This window comes from Equus asinus, chromosome 7, assembly GCF_041296235.1.
Source record: "Equus asinus isolate D_3611 breed Donkey chromosome 7, EquAss-T2T_v2, whole genome shotgun sequence".
In the NCBI taxonomy this organism is placed as follows: Eukaryota; Metazoa; Chordata; class Mammalia; order Perissodactyla; family Equidae; genus Equus; species Equus asinus.
In genome coordinates, this window is record NC_091796.1 from 56,783,288 (window position 1) to 56,805,439 (window position 22,152).

Here is a 22,152-nt window from a genome sequence, read left to right on the forward strand (position 1 = left end):
AAGGGCAGAGATAATTTATATATTGTTCTTTCTCATGTAGATTTTCCCCAATTTTTTATTATGAAAAATTTCAAAACTCAGTGCTTATGTTCCACGACAGTAGCCCCTTATGCCCCTGATGCCTGAGATCTTTATGAGCATAACTCAGCACTGTTATGCTGTGTGCAGTTATGCGATTGCATTGAGAGCTCATGTTTTTCTTTTAAGAATTAGTGTGCATTTTGCAGTCTAATTCTTAAGATGATATTGTTTGATATATATTTAATATGATTGTGAAATAAAATCGACGCTTAGAAGGAAACGTTATATTTTATTCTGGGCCTTGAGTGTCCTTAGCAAATTGCTGTGTGCTCTTAGGGTTACATGGTCCCTGGGTTAAGGAGCAGAGAAACTGATTGTTCCAGTCTAAGTTGCTGAGTCCAACTTTGCTATTATCTTCACTTCCTATTGCAAGCCTTGTGTTGCTCAAATTCAGTTGTGTATTAGCATACTAACTATATTACTAGGTCCTCCGAGCGTGTGCACACAATATGACGTTAGTGTCTCATTGGATGAGTTGGGAGGGGGCATGGTAAGGGGGCAGAAAGAAAGGTATCAATACATATAAAATAACTAGTCCTTTGTCATTGCCTAAATTGTGAATTACAGATACAGAGCACTTTGGAGGTCTTTTTTTTTTTTTGCAGCCTTGTACTGTGGTCTTCAAAGCTGTGAGTGTGCTTCTCTTAACCATGTGTTATTTTTTTTATAGATTGTTATTCCTGATGATGGAAAACATTTTGAAGATAATAATCCAAACAATGACTTAAGCCATACTAGTTTAATAGAAAATGAGAAACTTATGTCACTGACAAGCTTGGAAGGTTCTTCTGGTACCGTAAAGTAACTTGTGTTTTCCTCGTCTTTTCTTGCCACTCCACAGCTTTCTGCTTCATTCAAAGTAGTTATTATGCCAGCGTTTTCTTTCTTTGGCTTTTCCTTTACCCCCTACCTACCAGCACTCAAATGGCCACTTCTGTTAAGTGATGGGATTTTTAAAAACTTATTCCTGTATATCAATCCTGATATGATTGTGCTCATCCCTCAGCTTAATATCATTATGGTACAAAGTAGTCACCTTAGGTGCTACTCAGTATGAAGCACTATGTTAAGAAATTGGGGAACAATGAAATATTTAGCCTCTGTTCTCTACAAGACCTGCCAAGTAAGAAAAGAAATGCATAGCTTAACCTCGGACTGTATTAAGTATATCTCAACAGTACAAACTGGGGGAATCATAGGAGGGTGACAAATTAATTTTGGTTAAAAGTATTTGTGAAGTTTTATTGAAAGAGGATGCAATTTTTCCTCTTTCTTGAAAAAGCTTGTCTGCGATAGGCCCTAGTATAGATACAGGAGGAAAAGTATAGTTCAGGAAGCGGGAACAGCTTCAGCAATGACCCAAAGGTGGGGCATATAGAATGTGTTTGGGGAATAGCCAGTGGTTTTTTGTGGCAGATTTGTAGCACCTGTAGGCGGCCGAATTGGAGAATAAACCCAGAAAAATAGGCAGGGACCAAATTATTAATGGCTTTGAAGGCCAGGCTGATGAGCTGAGTGGGCTAAATAGAAACTAAATTCAGGACAGGTTTTGCTGCCAGTGTTTGTAGATATTTTTGCATTGGGGAATTGTGCAAAAGGAATTGTTGACCTGAATTTATACAGGTCTTTGTTTTTCTTCTTCTTTTTTTTTTTTTTATTGAGTTCATAATAGTTTACATCAATGTGAGATTTCAGTTGTACATTATTTCTTGACTGTAAACACTTAAGTGCTCCCCTTCATCCCCTGTGCCCACCCCCCACCCTCCTTCCCCTGGTAAGCACTGAATTGTTTTCTTTGTCCACGTGTTTTTTTATATTCCACATATGAGTGAAATCATCTGGTGTTTGTCTTTCTGAGACTGGCTTATTTCGCTTAGCATAATTCCCTCTAGGTCCTTCCATGCTGTTGCAAATGGGATGAATTTGTCTTTTTTTTCTGGCTGAGTAGTATTCCATTGTATATATATATACACCACATCTTCTTTATCCAATCATCGGTCTATGGGCACTTGGGTTGCTTCCGTGTCTTGGCTATTGTGAATAGTGCTGCAGTGAACATAGGGATGCATATGTTACTTTGGATTGTTGATTTCAGATTATTTGGTTAGATAGCCAGTAGTGGGATAGCTGGGTCATAAGGTAGTTCTATTTTTAGTTTTTTAAGGAATCTCCGTACTGTTTTCCATAGTGGTTGCACCGGTTTGCATTCCCACCAGCAGTGTGTGAGGGTTCCCTTCTCTCCACACCCTCTCCCACATTTATTATTTTTAGTCTTAGTGATTACAGCCATTTTAACTGGTGTCAGGTGGTATCTTAGTGTAGTTTTGATTTGCATTTCCCTGATGATTAGTGGTGTTGAACATCTTTTCATGTGCCTATTGGCCATCTGCATATCTTCTTTGGAAAAATGTCTGTTCATCTCCTCTCCCCACTTTTTGATCAGGTTGTGTGCTGTCTTATTCTTTAGTTATGTGTTCCTTATATATTATGGAGATTAATCCCTTGTCAGATTTATGATTTGCAAATATTTTCTCCCCATTGGTGGGTTGTCTCGTTGTTTTGATCCTAGTTTCTTTTGCCTTGCAGAAGCTCTTTAATCTGGTGAATTCCCACTTGTTTATTTTTTCTTTTGTTTCCCTCATTACAGGTCGTTGTTTTAGTAGTCTAGATTCTTACAGATGAAATAGCTAATTCAAAGGTTATGAGCACTTTTAAGGCTTTTAATGTTGATTACAAAATTATCCTCTTGAAAAGGCAGTGACAACTTTCAAACTGTTAGTGATTGAGAGTTCTAGTTTTATCTTGCCCTTGTTGGGCTGGGTGTTAAAATACTGAAAACCAGAGCCAGTGTTGTTTTACTGGTTTGTTTGTAACTTTTTGGTTTTGATGGAAGTTGAATATTTTTTAATCATATCTGTCACTGTTCAACTTTGTTATATCTTTTTTCCTTAGTTCCTTTCTCAAGATCAAATATTGTTTGAGGTTTCATTTTACATTTAATCATTAATTCACCTAGAATTTATTTTTACTTCTCCTATGATAGGCTTATCTATCCTTTTTCGATAGTTACCCTTTGCCATACCATTTTCTGAATAATCTGCCATTTTTCCACTTTTTCAGTTACTGCTTTAACTCTTGTCCAATTTTTTCTCCATTTTACCAATAGATGATGATATTGATGATGAAGAGTTTTATGATGATCATTTGGAGGCTTATTTTGAACAGCTGGCGATTCCAGGAATGATATATGAAGATCTGGAAGGACAGGAACCTCCAGAAAAAGATTTTAAGTTGTCTACAAGTGATCCTAGTCAGGTATGTTCCAGTCTTTATGGTTTTTCAGAAATCTGACATTAGGAAATTATTACTGGTCTCATTGGATGTTAACATAAAACTTAGCCTTTTGGTTTTATTTCGAATCTTATTTTTCCCAGATATAAACTGATTCCCAGAAATACCTTTCCCGTCCTTTGCTGTTTCTTACCTTTCCCTCACATACAGAGAAATTAATAGTACAGTGAACATCTATATACCCCTCATCCAGATTAACCAATTGTTAACATTTTGCCATCTTTGCATTTTCTTTGTCCCTCTGTAAGTTATGTACTTTTTTACTGAATCATTTGAAAGTAAGTTGCAGATATTATAACATTTCATCCTCATACTTCAGCATTTATTTCCTGTGAATAAGGACATTTTTCTACATAATCACAGTTCTGTTATCTAACTTTGATACACTAATTTAAATTAGTATACAGTTCGTATTCAGATTTCCCCAGTTGTCTCCAAAATGGCCTTTTATTGCTTTTGATCCACGATTTAATCAAGGATTGCACTTGCATTTGGTTGTCACATCTCTTTATTCTTTAAATTTGGAATAGTTCTTTCATGTCTTTGAAAAGCTTTTGTAAAATCTAGGCTCATTGTTTTCTAAAATGACTCATCTTATGATATATCTGATTGCTTTTTTCTTTCCTAATTAAACATTTTGGCAAGAATTCAGATGAAAGATTTTTCTCATGAACGATTAAACGGGAAATGTTGTGTACTTCTCATTACATCACATCAGGAGATGTATGAGTCTGTTTGACCCACTATTGATAATCTTAGTTAATGCAGTATCTGCCAAATATCTACTGGTGAAGGTGCCTTTCTTTCCCTCTTCGTTATCAATAAATAATCTGTTGGATCATACATCGAGGTCACGTGAAGAACTGGTTTTAGTATCATGTTGAGGCCTCCCAGAAACAGTTATTACATTGGTGGTGACAATGGTGATTTTTCCACTTCCTTCTACATTAATTATCAGGCATCCTTCTGTAGGTACTGGAGATAGTAGAAGGCATGTAGATGGTGTTTTCCCATTTTCCTCTAATATTTGGAGAATTGAAAAAGAGAAAGAAAGGGCAGAAAGTTTGAAGGGTATTGCTCTGCATCCTGTGGAGTAAGTTCATATGCATTTTCTTTAAATTTTCTGCGAAAAGGATAAAAAATCTTTTGTATGATATGAGCTGACTTCTGGAAAATAGAGAGGATTAAAAAAAAATCCCTAATGATAATGTTTCTGTGTGTGTGTATCTTTGATATCAAGATTATCTATCAAGATTATATTAAATATTCAACTTATGCATTTTCTTAAATTTAAATATTTAATGGCTTGCATTTAGACTATTCATTTGAAAAGTTCTTTAGCTCAGTGCATAACATTAAATAAAAAAGCAAAGTGATCATCTTTAACTTTGCTCTGGCCTGTTTTTCATTATTTCATATTTTTCTGTTTGTTAATGGTACCCCATTACTCCTACACTTAAAACTTGATAGTCGTTTCTCACTTTTATCAATTCTTTGTCTTTCTTTTTTTTTTTCCTAAGGAAGTTTTGCCCTGAGCTAACATCTGTTGCCACTCTTCCTCTTTTTTGCTTGAGGAAAATTGGCCCTGAGCTAACATCTGTGCCTGTCCTCCTCTATTTTATATGTGGGTCTCCACCACACATAGCTGACAAGAGGTGTAGGTCCACGCCCTGGATCTGAACCCAGGAACCTGGGCCGCTGAAGTGGAGTGTGCCAAATTTAACCACTACACCATGGCTCTCTTTGTCGTTCTTTTAAAAGTAAAGTATGCCTCAGTATTGTATGATGGTTTTTAATTTATAGGGAGTGTGTGTGTATATATAGAGAGACAGTTGTTTGATCCTCACAGTGATCCTCAGAGTGTATTAAAGCAGCAAGTGTTGGTGGGATTGTCATTTTAAAGGCAATGAAGCTCAGGAGACCTAAGTCTTGTCAGTATGTCCTCAGGACCATGTCTTAGATTTATTCTTTCCTGTTTACTTCCTTTACCACTACTCAAGTTCAAGATGCTTACTACCATGTGTCTAATTTATTGCCCTATTTGCAGTATTTTTACCATTCCATTCTATTTGTCAACACTAGGTTAATGTTGTTACAATGACATATATATGTATGTATATAATATTCTTTTTGTCTCTGTGTTTCAAATTAATAATCCTTAAAGTACGTTAAAGTCTGGCCCAGGGTTAGTTTTTCTCTTGCGTATTTCTTCTACAAATCCCTGTTCCTACTTTTTTTCTCCCTTCTTCCCTTAATCCAGATTATAATTATCTTTCCAGTTTTAGGTAGAGCAAGTCCTTGGTTACTTTTCAGTAGGTCTAGAGTACATCAATTTGTTTGAATTTCTGTTATCGAGATTGTATTCTACAATATTTCTATATAGGAATATTTTACTTATCCAGAAGTTGCCTGTTCAGCAGCTTCAAGAATTTATTATTTCTCAGTTTCGTACAAATACAGTAAAGTACAATACCCCTTCCCTCATGTAACTAGAACAGGTGTTCTAGTTCTAGAAATCTAGTTCCAGGTGTTCTAGAAATCAGTGGATTTTCCCTCCTAGGACAGTGCTGTTTACTCTTGGTCATATGTTTAGTCATCTGACATTATGGAATTATAGTTCTAAATATATTTATTGAACACATCTCCAGCCTTCAGCTGATTAGAGGCAGCAAGTCAGGAAAGAAAAGGAGACAGCATCTCTTTAATTCTCTTGATTTTGTCAAAATGTGATAGTTCATAAATTTTACAAATATATCTATCTGTGGCCATTTGCTTTTGGGCTAAGGACCTTCTGTTATAGTACAGTAATCATTTTTCTAATTAGTGACTATTTGTCATTAAAAACAGAATATTTTTAGTTTTAATATTGTTGAGTACTCACAAATTTGTAGTCATCTTGGTCAGGTCATTTCAACATAAAGAATTGTTGGCTACCTGCTTAGTGATAGGTATGGTGCTTGGTGTTGTAGGTCATACAAAGATAATCTCTCTTCGTGAAACTTAGTAGGAAAATAAAAGAAATACTTAGATAATTTATAGTAAGGCAGAATCCTGGTTATTGAATCTCATTGTACCTATTGAAAGAAGTCCCTAAGTTCTAATTGAGGTAGATTCTAAAAGTTTTTTGAAGTTTGGAAGTGTTCTGTGTTAGTAAAAACATAGTTTCTGATGATCCATTTCTAGTCCATCTTCTAAAAAAGTATTTAATTGATAAGATAGCCAGGTTCTTTAGGAGCCTTCAGGCTCTCTGATGGTGAAGTCTTGAGGTCCTCGGCAGGGGTTGAAGGAAGGCAGTGAGTATGGAGGGACAGGGAGGGTTGGCCTCTGGCAGCTGACGATCGGGGTAGTGTGGAATGAACACATTCATCACAGCTTTACTGTTTGGATGGGGGGAGATCCCTACCTGTAGGTCAGTCATAAAATACGTTACATTAATTCATGAAATGTCTTATGTTTCTCATATTTTAAAGTGATTCGGTTTTGTGTTACCATGAGGTGATAATACTGTATCCTTGATTTGGTAAGATCAGCAGCCCATTTTTCTTATTGAATGTCATCTGAACAACTCTGACCATCTTAAGTAAATTTCTTTCTTTTTTGTTGTAATTTTGCTGTATATAAGAAATAGACATTTTTTTCCCCACCAGAATAATGTAAATCGTGGGAGTTGCAGGAGCGTAGGTGCCATCTGGTGGTGAAAACTCTCCATACCTGAAAAGGAAAGAATTGGAAAAAAATTTTTATCAAGAGGATTTTAGCTATCAACTTCGTATTTATGAGTTCTTTACGTATAATTTGGATCATAAGATTTTTGTCTCCTTCACAATTCCTTCATTCTAGTTTTTCTTTTAAGTATATCGTTTATTACCTATTATTACCTAAACATTTTCCACTTGTTAGAATCTATCATTGTTCTCTCTGCTCCATTTCTTCAATGGTCATGAAGCATTTCCCCTTTCCAACATTTTCTCCTAACGATAATATAGTTTTATAAACAACGATGTGGGTTTTGAACCTGGGTTAATTTTTTTCCACTGATACCCACTTTTTACATATTTACTGAAATAATGCTTGCTTTTTTGCTTTATTCTGTGTCTTCATTTTTCATGCTTTAAATATATTTTTAATTTTTAATTGTGGTAAAATGTACATAACATAAAATTTAGCATTTTCACCAATTTTACGTATACTTCAGTAGTATTAAGAACATTCCCATTGTGCAGTCTATCTCCAGAACTCTGCATCTTGCAAAACCGATACTCTGTACCCATTAAACAGCTCCCTATTCCTACCTCCCCACACCGCGTGAAAACTGCCATTCTATTTCCTGTCTCTATGAATTTGACTACTCTAGATGACCTCATATATGTGGAATCACAGAAATTTATCTTTTTGTGAATGGCTTTTTTCACTTAGCATAATGTCCTCAAGGTTCATCCATGTTAGAGCATGTTTCAGCATTTCCTTCCTTTCTAAGGCTGAATAATCCTGCTTTGTATGTGTATCCTGCATTTTGTTTATCCATTCATTTGTCAACAAACATTTGGGTTGCTTCCACCTTTTGGCAATTGTGAATAATGCTGCTATGAACATGAGTGTACAGATATCTCTTTAAGATCCTACTTTCAATCATTATGAATATATATCCAGAACTGGAAAGTGGGATTGCTGGATTATATGGTAATTCTATTAAAAAATTTTTAGGAACCGCTATACTGTTTTCCATAGCTGCTGCATCATTTTACATTCTTACTAGCAATGTGTGAGAGTTCCAGTTTCTCCACATCCATGCATATGTGTGTAATACATTACTTAGTTTTAGTTTTGAACTTTATACCAAGGTCATTATCTTATAGATAATCTTCTGTGACTGGCTTGTTTCACTCAGTGCTACTAAGATTATCCATATTGTTGCATGTAACTATAGTCCTTTTTTCCTTAATGTATCATACTCCGTTGTGGCTGTTGCCTTTTCCTTTATTTCTAGATAGTATGTAATTCTATCCTAGATAGTATATAATTCTATCTAACCCTTTTTGTTTCCTCGTGGAGTCAATGAATGGTATTTAGTAGTTTATTTCTTTTTTTGCTAAAGATTGGCACCTGAGCTAACAACTGTTGCCAATCTTTTTTTTCTTTCTGATTTTTCTCCCCAAATCTCCCCAATACATAGTTGTATATTTTAGTGGTGGGTCCTTCTGGTTCTGGCACGTGGGATGCTGCCTCAACATGGCCTGATGAGTGGTGCCATGTCCGCGTCCAGGATCCGAACCAGCAAAACCCCGGGCCGACACAGCAGAGCGTGCGAACTTAACCACTTGGCCACGGGGCCGGCCCCTAGTAGTTTATTTCTAATTTCCAAGTATTTATGACTTTTTTTGTTAATTACTCTTTTATATACCGCATAATATTTGTCATTTTAACCATTCGTAAGTATACAATTCCGTGCATTAAATACATTCACAGTGCTGTGTAATCGTCACTAGAATCTATACCCAAAACTTTTTCATATTTCCTAACAAAAATTGTGCCCAGTAAACAATAACTTCCCTTTCCCCTCAAGACCTTGATAACTTCCCATAGACAGAAGCTTTGCCACCATTGACTCCTCAGCCAAGCACGTAAAGGGGTCTTCATCAAAGCGTAACAGTGATTCCGGAGACTGTCATCACCTGACTGCATTCTTTATTCAAGATTGTTTTAAGTCCCTTTACTGAGGAGAGAGCTAACTTCTCACATTCTGGTTCTTTTTAATCTTTGCTAGTATCATATGTGAAAAATAATTATCTAGTTTTAAGTGGCACTTGTCTCCTTTGTCTTTTTTTTTTTGAGGAAGATGAGCCCTGAGCTAACTGCTGCGAATCCTTCTCTTTTTGCTGAGGAAGACTGGCCCTGAGCTAACATCCGTGCCCATCTTCCTCTACTATATGTGGGACGCCTACCACAGCATGGCTTGCCAAGTGGTGCCGTGTCTGCACCCGGGATTTGAACCAGCGAACCCTGGGCCACCAAAGTGGAACATGTGCACTTAACTGCTGCTCCACCGGGCTAGCTCCTCCTTTGTCTTTTTTTTAAAATCAGGCTATTCATATTTTAACTATTGTTTTTATAACCTTCTATGTTAAGGTGATATTTTGATCCTTATGCATTTTATTTATTTATTTAATTTTTTGGCTCAAACAAATTTATTTTCTCACAGTTCTGGAGAAATCCGAGATCAAGGCTTTCTCAGGGTTGGCTTCTCCTTAGGCTTCTCTCCTTGGCTTGTAGATGGCTGTCTTCCTCCTGTGTCTTCACATGGTCTTCCCTCTGCTCATTCTTATGTGTTTTAGGTTTTAGTGTTTGTATTAGTTTCTTAGGGCTGCTGGGACAAATTACCAAAATTTTGCTAGCTTAAAACAACAGAAATTCGTTCTCACAGTTCTAGAAGCCAAAAGTCTGAGATCAAGGTGTGGGAAGGGCTAAGCTCCCTCCAAAGGCTCCTTCCCAGCCTCTTCCCGCTTCTCGTGGCTCCTGGTGTTCCTTCGCTATGGCAGCATCACTCAGTATCTGCCTTCCTCTTCACATGGCCTTTCCCTCTCTGTCTCTGTGCCCCTCTGAGCCCTTCCTCTCTCTTCTCTTATACGGACACTACTCACTGGGTTTAAGGCCCATCTTAAATCCAAGATGATCTCATCTCAAAATCCTTCACTTAATTACATCCACAAAGACCTTGTTTCTAAAGAAGGTCACACTTTATAGGTACCTGGGGTTAAGACTCGGACATATCTCTTTTTGGGAGACACAATTTAACCCACCAGAATATTACACTTAGAAGATGTTATCTGCTGAAGAATATAAAACTATCCATCCGTGTTTTCTTCTAGTACTTGTACATCTAAATCTTTAAGACATCTGGAATTTATTTTGATATAAGGTAGAGATGTAAGTTTAATTTTTCTATAAGACTGTTGGAAAATCAACCAGTTAATAAATGGTGACACTAGGATTTAAACCTATGACTTTATTTCAAAGTCAGCATCTTTTCTTTTATATAGAACTACCTCCTTTTAGTGTTTTAACTTTAAAGAACTTTGCCCATGAGGCTCTTTTTGTCATCCTACATCTTACAACAGAAAAGACTGCTGTTATAGGCTTTATTGCCACTTGAGGTAATGGTGATAGCTGAATGTCTGCAAAGGGTAATGTAGGCACTTGAGCCTTCCTTTTCAGCAGTTGTTATTCTAGGAAAGAAAGAAGTGCCATTTGGGAAAGTATGTTGGAGGGCATGGTTTTAAGGCTTAATTTGCCATGTCGGATGCAATTGTTATTGGACTTCTCAGGGCCATTTGTAGTACTTGTTGTTTCTTTCAAAAGATATTAATGTCTGTATTTTCAAGGGCTGTTATTTATATTTTATAAGGCTGGTCACAGTAATGGGCTTACCATCCTTGTAGAGACTTCTAGTGGTAATTATAAAAGTTACACTGACATTTCTAACATCCTTTAAGGTGATGAACATGTTGGACCCACTTTTGGTGTCTGAATCTCTTGGTATATATTTGTGATGATTACATTATTGAATTTTGATTTTGGTAAATTGCTTAACATTGGTTCATATATATTCTAGAAGACTGTAGTAAATACTGTATAATCTGTTCCTTTATATAATAAACATTTTATGGCAGCTACATAATTTTTTCCCATAAAATTTAGGAATGAGTTATGAAAAACAAAACTTACTGCTGCTCTGTTGTTTATTTTTAAAGGAAAGTGCAAGAGAAGAAATTCTGGTGAAGACTGTCAGGGCTACTAATGAAAAAGTTAACCCTGTTTATTTTCATGACATAAATGCCAGTAAAGGTGATTTTGACTCGACAGACCGTTTAAAGCTGGAGGCAGGGTCTCCTCATCAAAATAAGCGTTTGGCATCAGATTCAGAAACAGTTTTGCCTGTGGATAGCTGTTTAGACACTGAGACTCCTAAAGTGTCCATTCAAAAAACTGTGGACATAGCAGCTTTGAAGCCTGTTAGTGACAATGGAATTAATTCCACTGATATTCTCCGCTCACCAACTAGTGAAAGGCGAACATGTGAATGTAACAAGTCTATCGAGAAGAGTAAAGATCGTAAGTGGGCTTTTTTTTTTTAATAAAAGTAAAGAAGTATATAAAATGTTTATATGTTGGGAATAGAATATATTTCCAAGTGGAACTTGCCTAAGTTTTCATATTAAAATATTTAAGTGTTTTATGAATGAAAAAAATGGTATCTTTATTTATAGATCTAGTGGACGTGTACCTTTCTATGTCTTAGTCTTCTTTTCCTTTCTCCCTCATTCTCCATTATAGACTTTTACTGTGATTAAGGCTGGCTTGTCCACCATCACAGAGGTACTTTTCTTTTGGGGAAATGGATTTCCTTTTTCTAACTGGGTTTGGGCAGATTTCAGTACTATTGATAACTAAAATAAGTCAAGTAAATAAAATTATTTAAGAATATTATGTCATTTTATTTGTTGTATGTGTCATTAGATATTTTTGGAATTTTATTTTTTAGAAATGGATCTACCACAGAGTGTGGTCTATCAAAATGAAGAGGGCAGATGGGTCACTGACCTTGCCTATTATACATCTTTTAATAAAGAACAAGATATAAACATGTCTTTAACTGATGAGATGGGTGAAGACTTCAGATCTGGTTGTAAGTATATTGATAACCACTTTATTGTACTATTTTCACTGTTTCTGATGATCTTCTGAGATTACTCTGTGTATGTTGGTTGGCCACATCAAATCCCTTCTGGAATATATAATACTTAGGCTCTTCACTTGTTTTTTATAGGAACAAAAGCTTGAGTTAGTCAGTGCTAATCATTGCAGAATGAGCTGAGCCTTTTCCTTAAGTAAGGACACCGAGTCAGACCAGCACTCTTTTACTTCAGTTTAGAACCTTCATATTGTAGAGTTGGAAGACCCCTTAAGGGTTTTTACTTTGTCACTTTTAAAATTCTATCTTGAACAAAAGAAATATTCTGATAAATGAGCAGTTACAAAAGCCAGTCAATTTTGGAGTAAAAGCTAAGAAATGTAGAAATGATGGTAGAAAAGTGATGATAAAGATGAATGAAATCTCCAAGGATATGAGTGTTAGGAACATCAGTTAGGTTTGTTGATTTGCAGAATGTATGATGGTGAAAGGATAAACCGGGTTAGGTTGCAGAAGGCATGACATTTTGAGTTGCTGTGCTCTGAATCCTCCGGTACCTAAGTGCCTCTAAACCCGGGATGAGGAAAAGCGTCCAGTGGCCTGTCAAGCCATCTTATTTTTAATAGGCTCAGAAGGTGTCAGAGGAAGCACTTATTCTAGTTGCTGCTTGTACTAAGGCCTCCTAAATGTCTAATGATGTGGAAGTACAGAGATAAATAAGGCATTTTTCCAGCCCTTAAGAAACTGTCCATCAGACAAGAATACAAAACAACCATCAGGATTATAAGACACACTAACCAAATGCTTTTGGAATTTAGGGGAGAGAGAATTTTTGCATGAGTGGATAGCAGAGGATTTCACGTAAGAGGTGGATTTTGAGGTAGAGTTTTAACAGGTAAATATTTGGGGGTGTGAGAAATTCCAAAGGGCTGGAAAACCAACGAACAAGAATGAGAAAGCATGGGCATGTTTTGAAAATGGTAAATAGTCCAATGTGGCTGGTATTTATAGTAAGATATGGGAAGGGGAGAGTAATGCGAGATGAAGAAATGAAGCCGGAGAGGAACAATCGGGCCAGGGAGTGGGTAGAGCCTTGAGTACCATGCCAAAGAGGTTGAGGTTTGTTTGGTCAGCAATAGAAGACTTGCTTGTTCAACTTGCTTTGTGAGTCGTCTTCTGGCAGTGATCGTCAGTTGAATGGGAGGTTCCTTAGGATGTTGTAGGTGTCACAGTGAGAATGAAAAGAAAGTAGCTAATGAAAGACATGGAGATAAAATGGTTAGGATTTGATGACTGGATTTCAGGGGATATTAGAGAGGCAAGAAAACATTGAGGTTTGTAGTCTGAATTATTTGGGAAAATGGCAGTACCATTGACCATGATGGAGAAAATCAGAAGAAATTGATTTGAGGTGGGGATATTCAGTAGTAGAAAATATGAGTCAGAAATTGGAGGTTAAGTTACAATTAGAACTTGATCAATGATATCTTGATTTAGAAAGAACAAGAGGGTACAGACTGGACAGTGGATATTGACTTTTTCATTTAAAAAGTCAGTGGTCCTGGAATTCTCATGTGTTGCTGGTGGGAGTGTAAATTGATACAACCATTTTGGAAACGAGTTTGGCAGTATCTTGTGAAGGTGAACTTTAAGAACTTCATACTTTATGACCCAATAATTCTACACCTGAGTATATACCTAGTGTATAGAGTGTATATACTTACCCAAAGACATACACTAAAATGTTTATAGCAGCACTATGTGTATTAGCCCCAAACTAGAAACTCCCAAATTCCCATTAACAATGGAATGGATTGTGTTTGGACAATACATTGGAATGCTGTGTAGCAGTAGGAATGAAGGATGTGTAGCTACTTGCAACAACATGGGTGAATTTCACAGATCTGTTAATGAAATAAGGCTGACTAAGAACACATGCTATATAACTCTGTTTATATAGCATTACATAACGTATTTAAATTCTGTACAGTTCAGACATACCCTGCTCTGTGCAGTAAGAAGTAAAGACAGTGGTTACCCTTGGTTGGGCATATAGTGATGGGAAGGAAGCTCGAGGGGCATTTTGGGTGCTGGAGCATTCTGTTTCTTGATCTAGGGTGTTGATCTGGCTATACAAATGTGTTCAGATTGTGAAAATTCATTGAGTTGTACACTTATATACTTTTCATATGTATATTAAGTTTTGGTAAGAAGTTCGTAAAAATTAGTGATCAAACTGAGAAAAAAGAATTGTGATTCATATTACAGATTAAGGGCCCATTTCCCTAACATGTAAGTAGTTCTAATAAACAATAAGAAAGAAACCAACTACTCAGTATAGAATTGGGCAAAGTATGTAAACAGACAATTTATAGAAAAGGAAATAAAAATCTTTGTTAAATATACAGAAAAAGTTCATTCTTTCTTGTGGAACCACCCTGTGATACTACTTTTCGATTTCATTGTCAGTGATCCAAAAGTTTGATAATGAAACTGTGTTGGCAAGAGTATGAGGGAAACAGGTATTCTAGTACATTATAGGCACAGCCTCTAGGTATGGCAATATCGCGGCATCTAGCAAAATTACAAATGCAGGTACCTTATAACCAAGCAGTTCTCCTGGGAATTTTTTCTTTAGATACACTTGCACAAATGGCATGTGATGCATGTGCGAGGTTATTATTTGCACATTATTTATAATAACAAAAAGTTGGAAGCAACATGGATGTACAAAATAGGAGACTGATCAAATAAGGTACATCCACACAGGGAAGTACCCTGTGGCCATAAAAAATGGTAAAGGAGCTCTTTAGATACTGATATGGAATGACCACCAAAAGAAATTATTTAAAATCCAAGACATAGAAAAGCATATAAAATATTCTAACATTTGTGTAAAAAGGTGGAAGAGGGGAGCACACACATGTATTTATAAATACATCCAGTGGAGAGATTTTAAGAAAAAAGTGGACTACAGGAATCTCTAGCTACTTGAACTCAAAAATCAAATAGGGGCTTTATGGGTACTTTATACATTGGTTGCTTCTGGAGATGTAGTGTGTGGGGTCAGAGGGAGACTTCTGTGTTGTATTCCTTTTTATGTCTTTTGGTTAAGTTCTTAAAACTCTTTATTGAAACATAATTTACATAATAGATCTTTTGAAGTTTGAACTATGTGGGTGTATTATTATTAAAGGAAAAATGAAAATAGATAATGGAGGAATTTAATGAAACCATCCTTGTGGTTAGGAAAAGAATGACTAGCATGGGTGGTAAGGAAATGGGGAAAATGATTATGGAAAATTAAAAAGTTTAATGGAAGGAAAGAAAGGAGGATGAACTAGAGAAGAGAATTTTGAAAATGTAAGAAGAGATTTTCAGAAGAAGAAGATTGGACTAAGGGCTTAATTTTATGCCATCAGTCATTTTAAATGAAAATGTATCTACTTAAACTTTACTCCGAAAATTTCCTTGAGATACTTTTCCCTCTTCCACATTTCTGCCTTCCCACTCTCTGATAGTTCCATGCATATGAGGTACCACATTATTTCTGCTTCTGGCCTAGGATTTAAACACTGAATGGGCTTTGGTGGGTGGAGTGGGAAAGTGGGACATAAGGACTGCTTCAAAATTTAACAACTAAAGCATTCAGGTGACATTTGAGAGGACTGTTGTTTAGATTTCGTAAAGAATTGGGCATAAATTCTTATAAAAAACTAAGTTCTGCTTTCTCAGAATTCATGACTGATTTCTGATGGTAACAATATAACTGTAGATTTTTCTTTAACTGAAGAATCTCTTAAGGTTCAGAGAAAAGGTACTTAGGAGTATAATAAATAGCATTTGGAGCTGTTTAATAATTTAAAAACCATATTTCACTCATTGAAGTAAGTTTTTCTGGGTTACCTTGTTAGGGGCTGATTTCCTACTTCCCCTCTTTTGGCTGTTAGATTTGGTTGATGCTTTCACATTTTATGGCAGTGTCCTTACCTTGAGTCATGGACCCTATAGAGAATCTTGGAAGAATTTTTATGTGGAAGATATTTTGCATGTGATTTCAGGAGCTTCATGGTTCTCCTGATGCTCATTCATAGAGTTCTAGGTTAAGAATGTGTTTATATAAAAAATGATGGATTCTCAAAGTAAAGAAGCAGCACTGTCCTAACAAGTAAGAATCCTGAGCTCTACTTTTCCAGACTTTAAATACTCTCCCGTATCTGTTCTCCTTTTGTCTCTCAAGATGTTGATGTTGGACTGTCAGGGTTTTAAAAAGGGTAGTTTGGATATGATTTGCCCCTGATGGACTAATGAGAGTTGGGGACATCTCTCTTGTTTGGGCCATGAGTGGATTGTCCCTTCTGGGTTGCTGTTCACTCTTCCCTTCTCTGCTGCTATCCTAAAGTACCAGGCAAAGGCCCAGCGTGGGCCGCAGATGGGCAGTCTAGAGTCTAATCTGCAGACTTTTCTGATTTAGCCAACATGTTTAAAATTCTTTTCAGTTCTAATGCCTTGAGCAGGATCATATGCTTTCTAGTTTGTCACTATCCCACCACTCCCTATTGTGTTACACCTGGCCACCTTTGCTCATTCAGCCCTAGCTTCCGGGGCATTTTAGTTTATGGCCTTGGCTTAGACATTGAAAGTGTCTGAGCACATTCATTTCTGTAAGGTGGACTGAGTTCCTCGGTAGGAACTTGGAGGGCAGACGTTGGGTGACCACTTATCCCTGTTTGCCCAGGCTGTGGGGTTTGCTGGGATGTGGGACTTGTCCTTTGTAAAACTTGGACAGTCCTGAGCAAACAGGTGAGATTGGGCACCCCAGCAGCCATCTTCATGATGCGTTTGCAGCATGACTTGTCAGTCTGATAGTTCCAGATGAAACTCCATAGGTATGTATGGGCAAGTACCTTAACTCAGGTGTGCCAAATCTTCAAGGCTAAAATTAATCTGAATCTTTTAAAAATAAAAAGCTTACATTGTGAAGCCCCTTTAGTAAGTTAGGGCAAGTTAGTAGCTGATGAAATAAGTCACAGTAGGATGTTCATTACCAAAAGTTTGAGAACCACAGGCTTAATACAGATGCATCTTTCGTGTGATAGAAGCTTTCACATACTTTTTTCAATTTTATTTCTTTAGTATTTCATTTTGCTAACAAGGAAAGTTTTATTTATATGCTAGTATTTAATTAGGCATTAGTATAATTATACACACTTATTCTTTTTTAAGCTGATGCATTGAATTTGATTGCACAAGATGAAGAAGAATTTAATAAGGAGCATCAATTTATGCAGGTTTGTATTTTATTGGCATTAAGGAAAGTTTAAAATTTTTTCTGAATTAATTTAAATGTAGGCAAAATGGTCATTTCTTTCTGAATAGATCTAGAGTTTATAGTATAGAATATTCTTATTCTTCTCGTGTTTAGACAATTTCTGCTTTTTCTTTCATAATCTAAATTATTAATTGAAAAATAACTGGCACACTGAAATAATGTTTAATTCACTTAAAATTGCCTTAATAGGCTTCAAAGATAGTTTCATAGTTTTTAACCATGTTTTAAAATGAGGTAATGCTATTTATTTTTATTGAAGATGCGCTCTTTTCTAAAGATTCGTATTGATGACAATCAGGGTTTCATTAAGCAATATATTAAAATAATGCATATTCTAACTCAAGTATTAAAAAATGAATTTCTCTTCTTCTGGACTTCATTACCTTTATTAGCTGCTTAAGCTTGAATTCATTCAAGTTTTAAAACAATTAAAATATTTAGGTTTTCTTAGTTACATTTTTTTATTTTTGCATATTAGAAGAACAGAAAGAGGGCTCGCTGGGGAAATAAAATGAAACAATAACTTTTTTCCTAGGAAGAAAATATAGATGCCCAGAACACTTCAGTTGCTCTAGGGGATACGTCCTGGGGGACTTCAATTAATTACAATTTCTTGAGGAAATCACTTAGCACATCAGATTTGGACAAAGATGATGCCAGTTATTTACGCCTGTCTTTAGGAGAGTTCTTTGCTCAAAGGTCTGAAGCTCTTGGTTGCCTTGGTGGTGGTTACAATGTGAAAAGAGTAAGTATGATATGTGTTATAAGTGGTTAAATTCACCAGCCTTTATATTTTGAATATTATTATGGTATAGCTAGAGCATAGGATCTTTAAAGCAGAGACAGAATAGAGACATGATAGAATAGTGGTAAGAAGCTTAGGTTTTGTAGTTGGTCAGACCCTGACTCCAGTCCTAGCTCTGCCTTTTAACTAGTTCTATGACACAGAACAATTTATTTAACTTTTCTATGCCTTAATTTTCCAATTTCTAAAATGGAATGCTATTTTATAGGGTTTTGTAAGAATTAAATGTGATGGTGCATGTAAAACATTTAGCACCAAACCTAACATGCAGTAAGTATTCAATACCTGTCAGTTGCCACTGGTATTGTTCTATCATTGGTTGATGGGACGAATTGAAAGATTCACATTTTTAACCTCTAGTCTAAAAACATGTTTTGAAATATAGGAGTGTTTTTGTTTAATAAGATGTGATACATGTAGAAATTTTAAAAATGCAAGCAATAGTGATCAGTTCTATGAGGAATGAGTGAGCAGAAGGAGCTGCTTTAGCTGTGGTGCTCAGGGTGACATCTGAGGAGATGGCATTGAACTGGGACCTAAATGATGAGAAGGAGGCAGCTACCCGAGGATCTGGAGGAAGAGTGTTCCCAGCAAAGGGAGACCATATATGTGAAGGCCTGGTAGTAGGAACTTGAATGGCATATTGGAGGAAAAGAAAGCAGGCAAATAGAGCTAATGTGAGTAGGGACGGGGAGCGAAGATAGTATGGATTAAATAGTAGAAATAGACAAGAGCCAGATCATGAGGGGTCCTTGTAGGACTTGGGTTCATCTCCAATGAACTGGGAAGAAGTGCTTGGAGGGAGGTAGCAGCTTTGTTTTGGTGTCCAGGCCCATCTCCAGGTGTGACAGGATGCCACCATGTATGTCAGGAGCTTGCATGGAGAAAGGCAGTGAAGCAGGCAGAGACTTTAGTACACGGGAAGAGATACAATGAAAGTTGGGATCTAGGATGATAATATGGAAACAGAAAAACTCAAGGATTCAAGATTTCTTTTGGAGGTAGAGTCAAAGGACTTGTTGATAAATTCCATTTAGGGTGTTAAGGTTATTGGAGGGAAGTTTATTAAAACTGAATTTCACTAGGAGTATAATTTAAAATAATGGCTATGGTGTTAGAACTCACAGTTAATTTACAGAACTTAAATTTGAAACTGAATTGTGGGTCCCATCTGTGCAATGAATTAAAAAATGAAAATAAATACTTTAGAGAGGCAGATTTTTCTGCCTGGATCGATTGGGATTTTTGACATTATGAGAGAAGTTGAAGAGTAACTGAATTCCTTACTAAACAAATGAACAAAGCACTAGATCATGGAAAAATAGGTCTATCATTTGGAATTTCTATTTTGGTATTAGTTATGAAATGTTACTTACCTTCGAGTTGCTGGATCAAGGGAAGAAATTCCCAAGTGAACATCAATTGAAAATTGAGTGCATTTAACAAATTCACATTTTGTGTCTATCATGTGAAAGATCTATAAGAAAGACAAATGGGAATTCCCTGCCCTTTAGCAGGCTCCTTGAACATAAATCTTTCAAAAACTTTCATCCAGGCCAGTAGGAACATACCTAATCTTAATACAGATTTTCAGGGATGTTTTTATTTTATAAAATAAAATACCCTTATACTGTAAGTTCCAGGAAGGCAGGAAATTTTATCTTTTTTCTCACTGATATGTCACTAATGACAATTCACAGTGCCTGGCATATAGTAAGAGCTCAATAATAATTACTGAAGGAAAAAAGTGTCATTTCTGGGTGGTTTTAATTTGGATTTCTTAGTAAGGGCAACAAGACAATATTAGTTCTGATGATTAAATATAGCTAGCAATAAGGATCTTAAAGGTTCTATCTGGACTTTTAAAGTTCGTCTTCAGTAATTTAAGTTTAAATGGAAAGGACAGAATTATTTTGTTGAAGTCATTTAGCTAAGTTACTAGTATTAAGATAAAGTAGAATTTCCCAAAGCTGTTGAATACTAAGGAAGTAATTCACATGTTTATTTTGTAGCCATCATTTGGTTATTTTATTAGATCACCAGAGAAGAGAGAACCTGTTGCTTTAATAAGAAAATCTGATTTATCAAGAAGTAATTTGGAAAAAGAAATGGCCCATCTTAACCATGGTCTATTGTCAGGTAATGGATTAAAGGACGGAGATTTTGGTAACCTTTTTTTTTTTAACCTGTAAATTAGTGGTTGTGAGATCATGTTCTTTATGAATGAAAATGTGTATACCACTTTGAATTTCTTCAGTATTAGTTACAGATTTGATTCTTATATAACCCCAAATTGCCTTTTCAATCTAAAGTGGGAACAAGTAAGCTGAAATCCACCTAAATCCTTTTGTAAAAACCAAAATAAATGAAATGTAACTTGTTCAAATGGGCTAGTTAACTTTGGCCTATCAAACTACTGAGTTAATGCATTATAGCTATTATATTTATTATTTAGGCAGACTTTTAGTTAAAGAAGTCTTTTAAGATTTGGACTATGATGGTCTAAATATGATAAGTATCTATGCTAGCTATTTAAAATCAAACAACATACAACTATAGGACAGCTACTTTGTGCTAGTACAATGTCTGGTGCTACATATCATATAAAATTAGTCGTGCGTCACTTGATAGGGATACATTCTGAGAAATGCATCATTAGGCGATTTCATCATTGTGCAAACATGTAGAGTGTAGTTACACAATCCTAAATGGTGTAGCCTACTACACACTAAGATTATGGTACTAATCTTATGGGAACCCTGTTGTATATACCGTCTTCAGTTGACCAAAATGTCATTATGTGGTGCACAACTGTATACCAGATATGCTCCAGTGCTTATTAATGCTCCTGTATTCCAATAGAGGAGTTGGGATCAAGAGACTGAATATACAATTGGTTGATTTTTCTATTATTGTAAAGAAGTACTCATTTTTAAATTCAATTTATTGTGTATTTGTGAAATGTTTAAAGCTGAAAAATATTAAATGAGATTGTCAGTATTTGCAAGGGAGAGAGTAAAATCCAGTCTTCTTCAAAGTTTAGACTTTGTAGAGTTGAGCCAAATTAACAGTGCTATGGTCCTTTCTCCTAGGGACTGTACATTTAAACAATTTTGGTGAGGATGACCGATATTTGGAGTACAAAGACTTCTTCCTTGGCAATTATGTTGAATGGTCCTTATCCCACAGATTGTTTCTGTGAGATACTGTATAGATGTAAGTTGAATATTGTATATTTCCTACAGGAGATTTAAAGGCACAGCTACTAAGTGAAGAATCAGTTACACTTCAGGCTGAAGAACTGGAGAGTATTTCACAAGTGGATGATAATGATGTGACATTAACCGCCAATAAAGGCAAAACAGAGGTATCTTAAGCTTTTCCTGAAGGAAAGCTAAAACCATGTTGTTGTAGTTCTTGTATAAGATCAAGATAAGGTGACATGAAAAATATATGCAGTATAACATGGTTGGGTTTTTCTTGGATTCAATTTTGTTACAAGTGTTCTTTAAATTTTTAAAAACGTTTTTATCAATATATAGTAAACATACAAAAGAGTTTATAAAACAAACTTAGAGTCAGTGAGTTATCACAACTTAATACACCTGTGTACACCCTAGTTCAAGAAAGAGCATTGGCAACAGCCTAGAAGCCATTTTTTTGCCCCTCCTGAATGCTACTCCTTCCTCTCTGACCTCTAACACTATTAATTTAGCCTGTTGTTGAACATTATGTCCAAGAAGTCATGTAGCATGTATTCTTTTTTGTTTGATTTTTTCACTTCTGTTTGCTAGATGCAACTATGTTAAGTATAATAGAAGCCTATTTTCATTATTATATAGACTTCTCTTCTGTGAGTATTCTGCAGTTGCTATATCCATTCTACTGTTGATG

At 35.9% G+C, this 22,152-nt stretch overlaps 1 protein-coding gene and 1 non-coding gene across 12 annotated transcripts in view; one reads left to right on the forward strand and one right to left on the reverse strand.

Moving 5' to 3' along the window:
* The window catches only part of CEP192 (centrosomal protein 192), a 121,105-nt gene that overhangs the window by 18,040 nt on the left and 80,913 nt on the right, over window positions 1-22,152 (forward strand). For 9 of the 11 annotated variants that reach the window (XR_011504548.1, XM_070513492.1, XM_014837307.3 and 6 more), the window contains exons 6-13: window positions 752-872; window positions 3,248-3,396; window positions 11,181-11,541; window positions 11,972-12,115; window positions 17,348-17,412; window positions 17,989-18,198; window positions 20,271-20,397; window positions 21,504-21,625. Coding sequence is in view for 10 of the 11 variants with exons in the window: in XM_070513492.1 (XP_070369593.1) it covers window positions 752-872; window positions 3,248-3,396; window positions 11,181-11,541; window positions 11,972-12,115; window positions 17,348-17,412; window positions 17,989-18,198; window positions 20,271-20,397; window positions 21,504-21,625 (1,299 nt within the window). In the remaining variant the exon portion in view is untranslated. Of the gene's footprint in view, window positions 1-751; window positions 883-3,247; window positions 3,397-11,180; window positions 11,542-11,971; window positions 12,116-17,347; window positions 17,413-17,988; window positions 18,199-20,270; window positions 20,398-21,503; window positions 21,626-22,152 lie in introns of those variants that run through there. The other 2 variants (XM_070513498.1, XM_070513497.1) reach the window with 2 other exon arrangements.
* LOC123287499 (small nucleolar RNA MBII-202) lies at window positions 9,033-9,103 on the reverse strand. Its single transcript, XR_006530823.1, has one exon. It is a non-coding gene; the product is annotated as a small nucleolar RNA MBII-202 (small nucleolar RNA).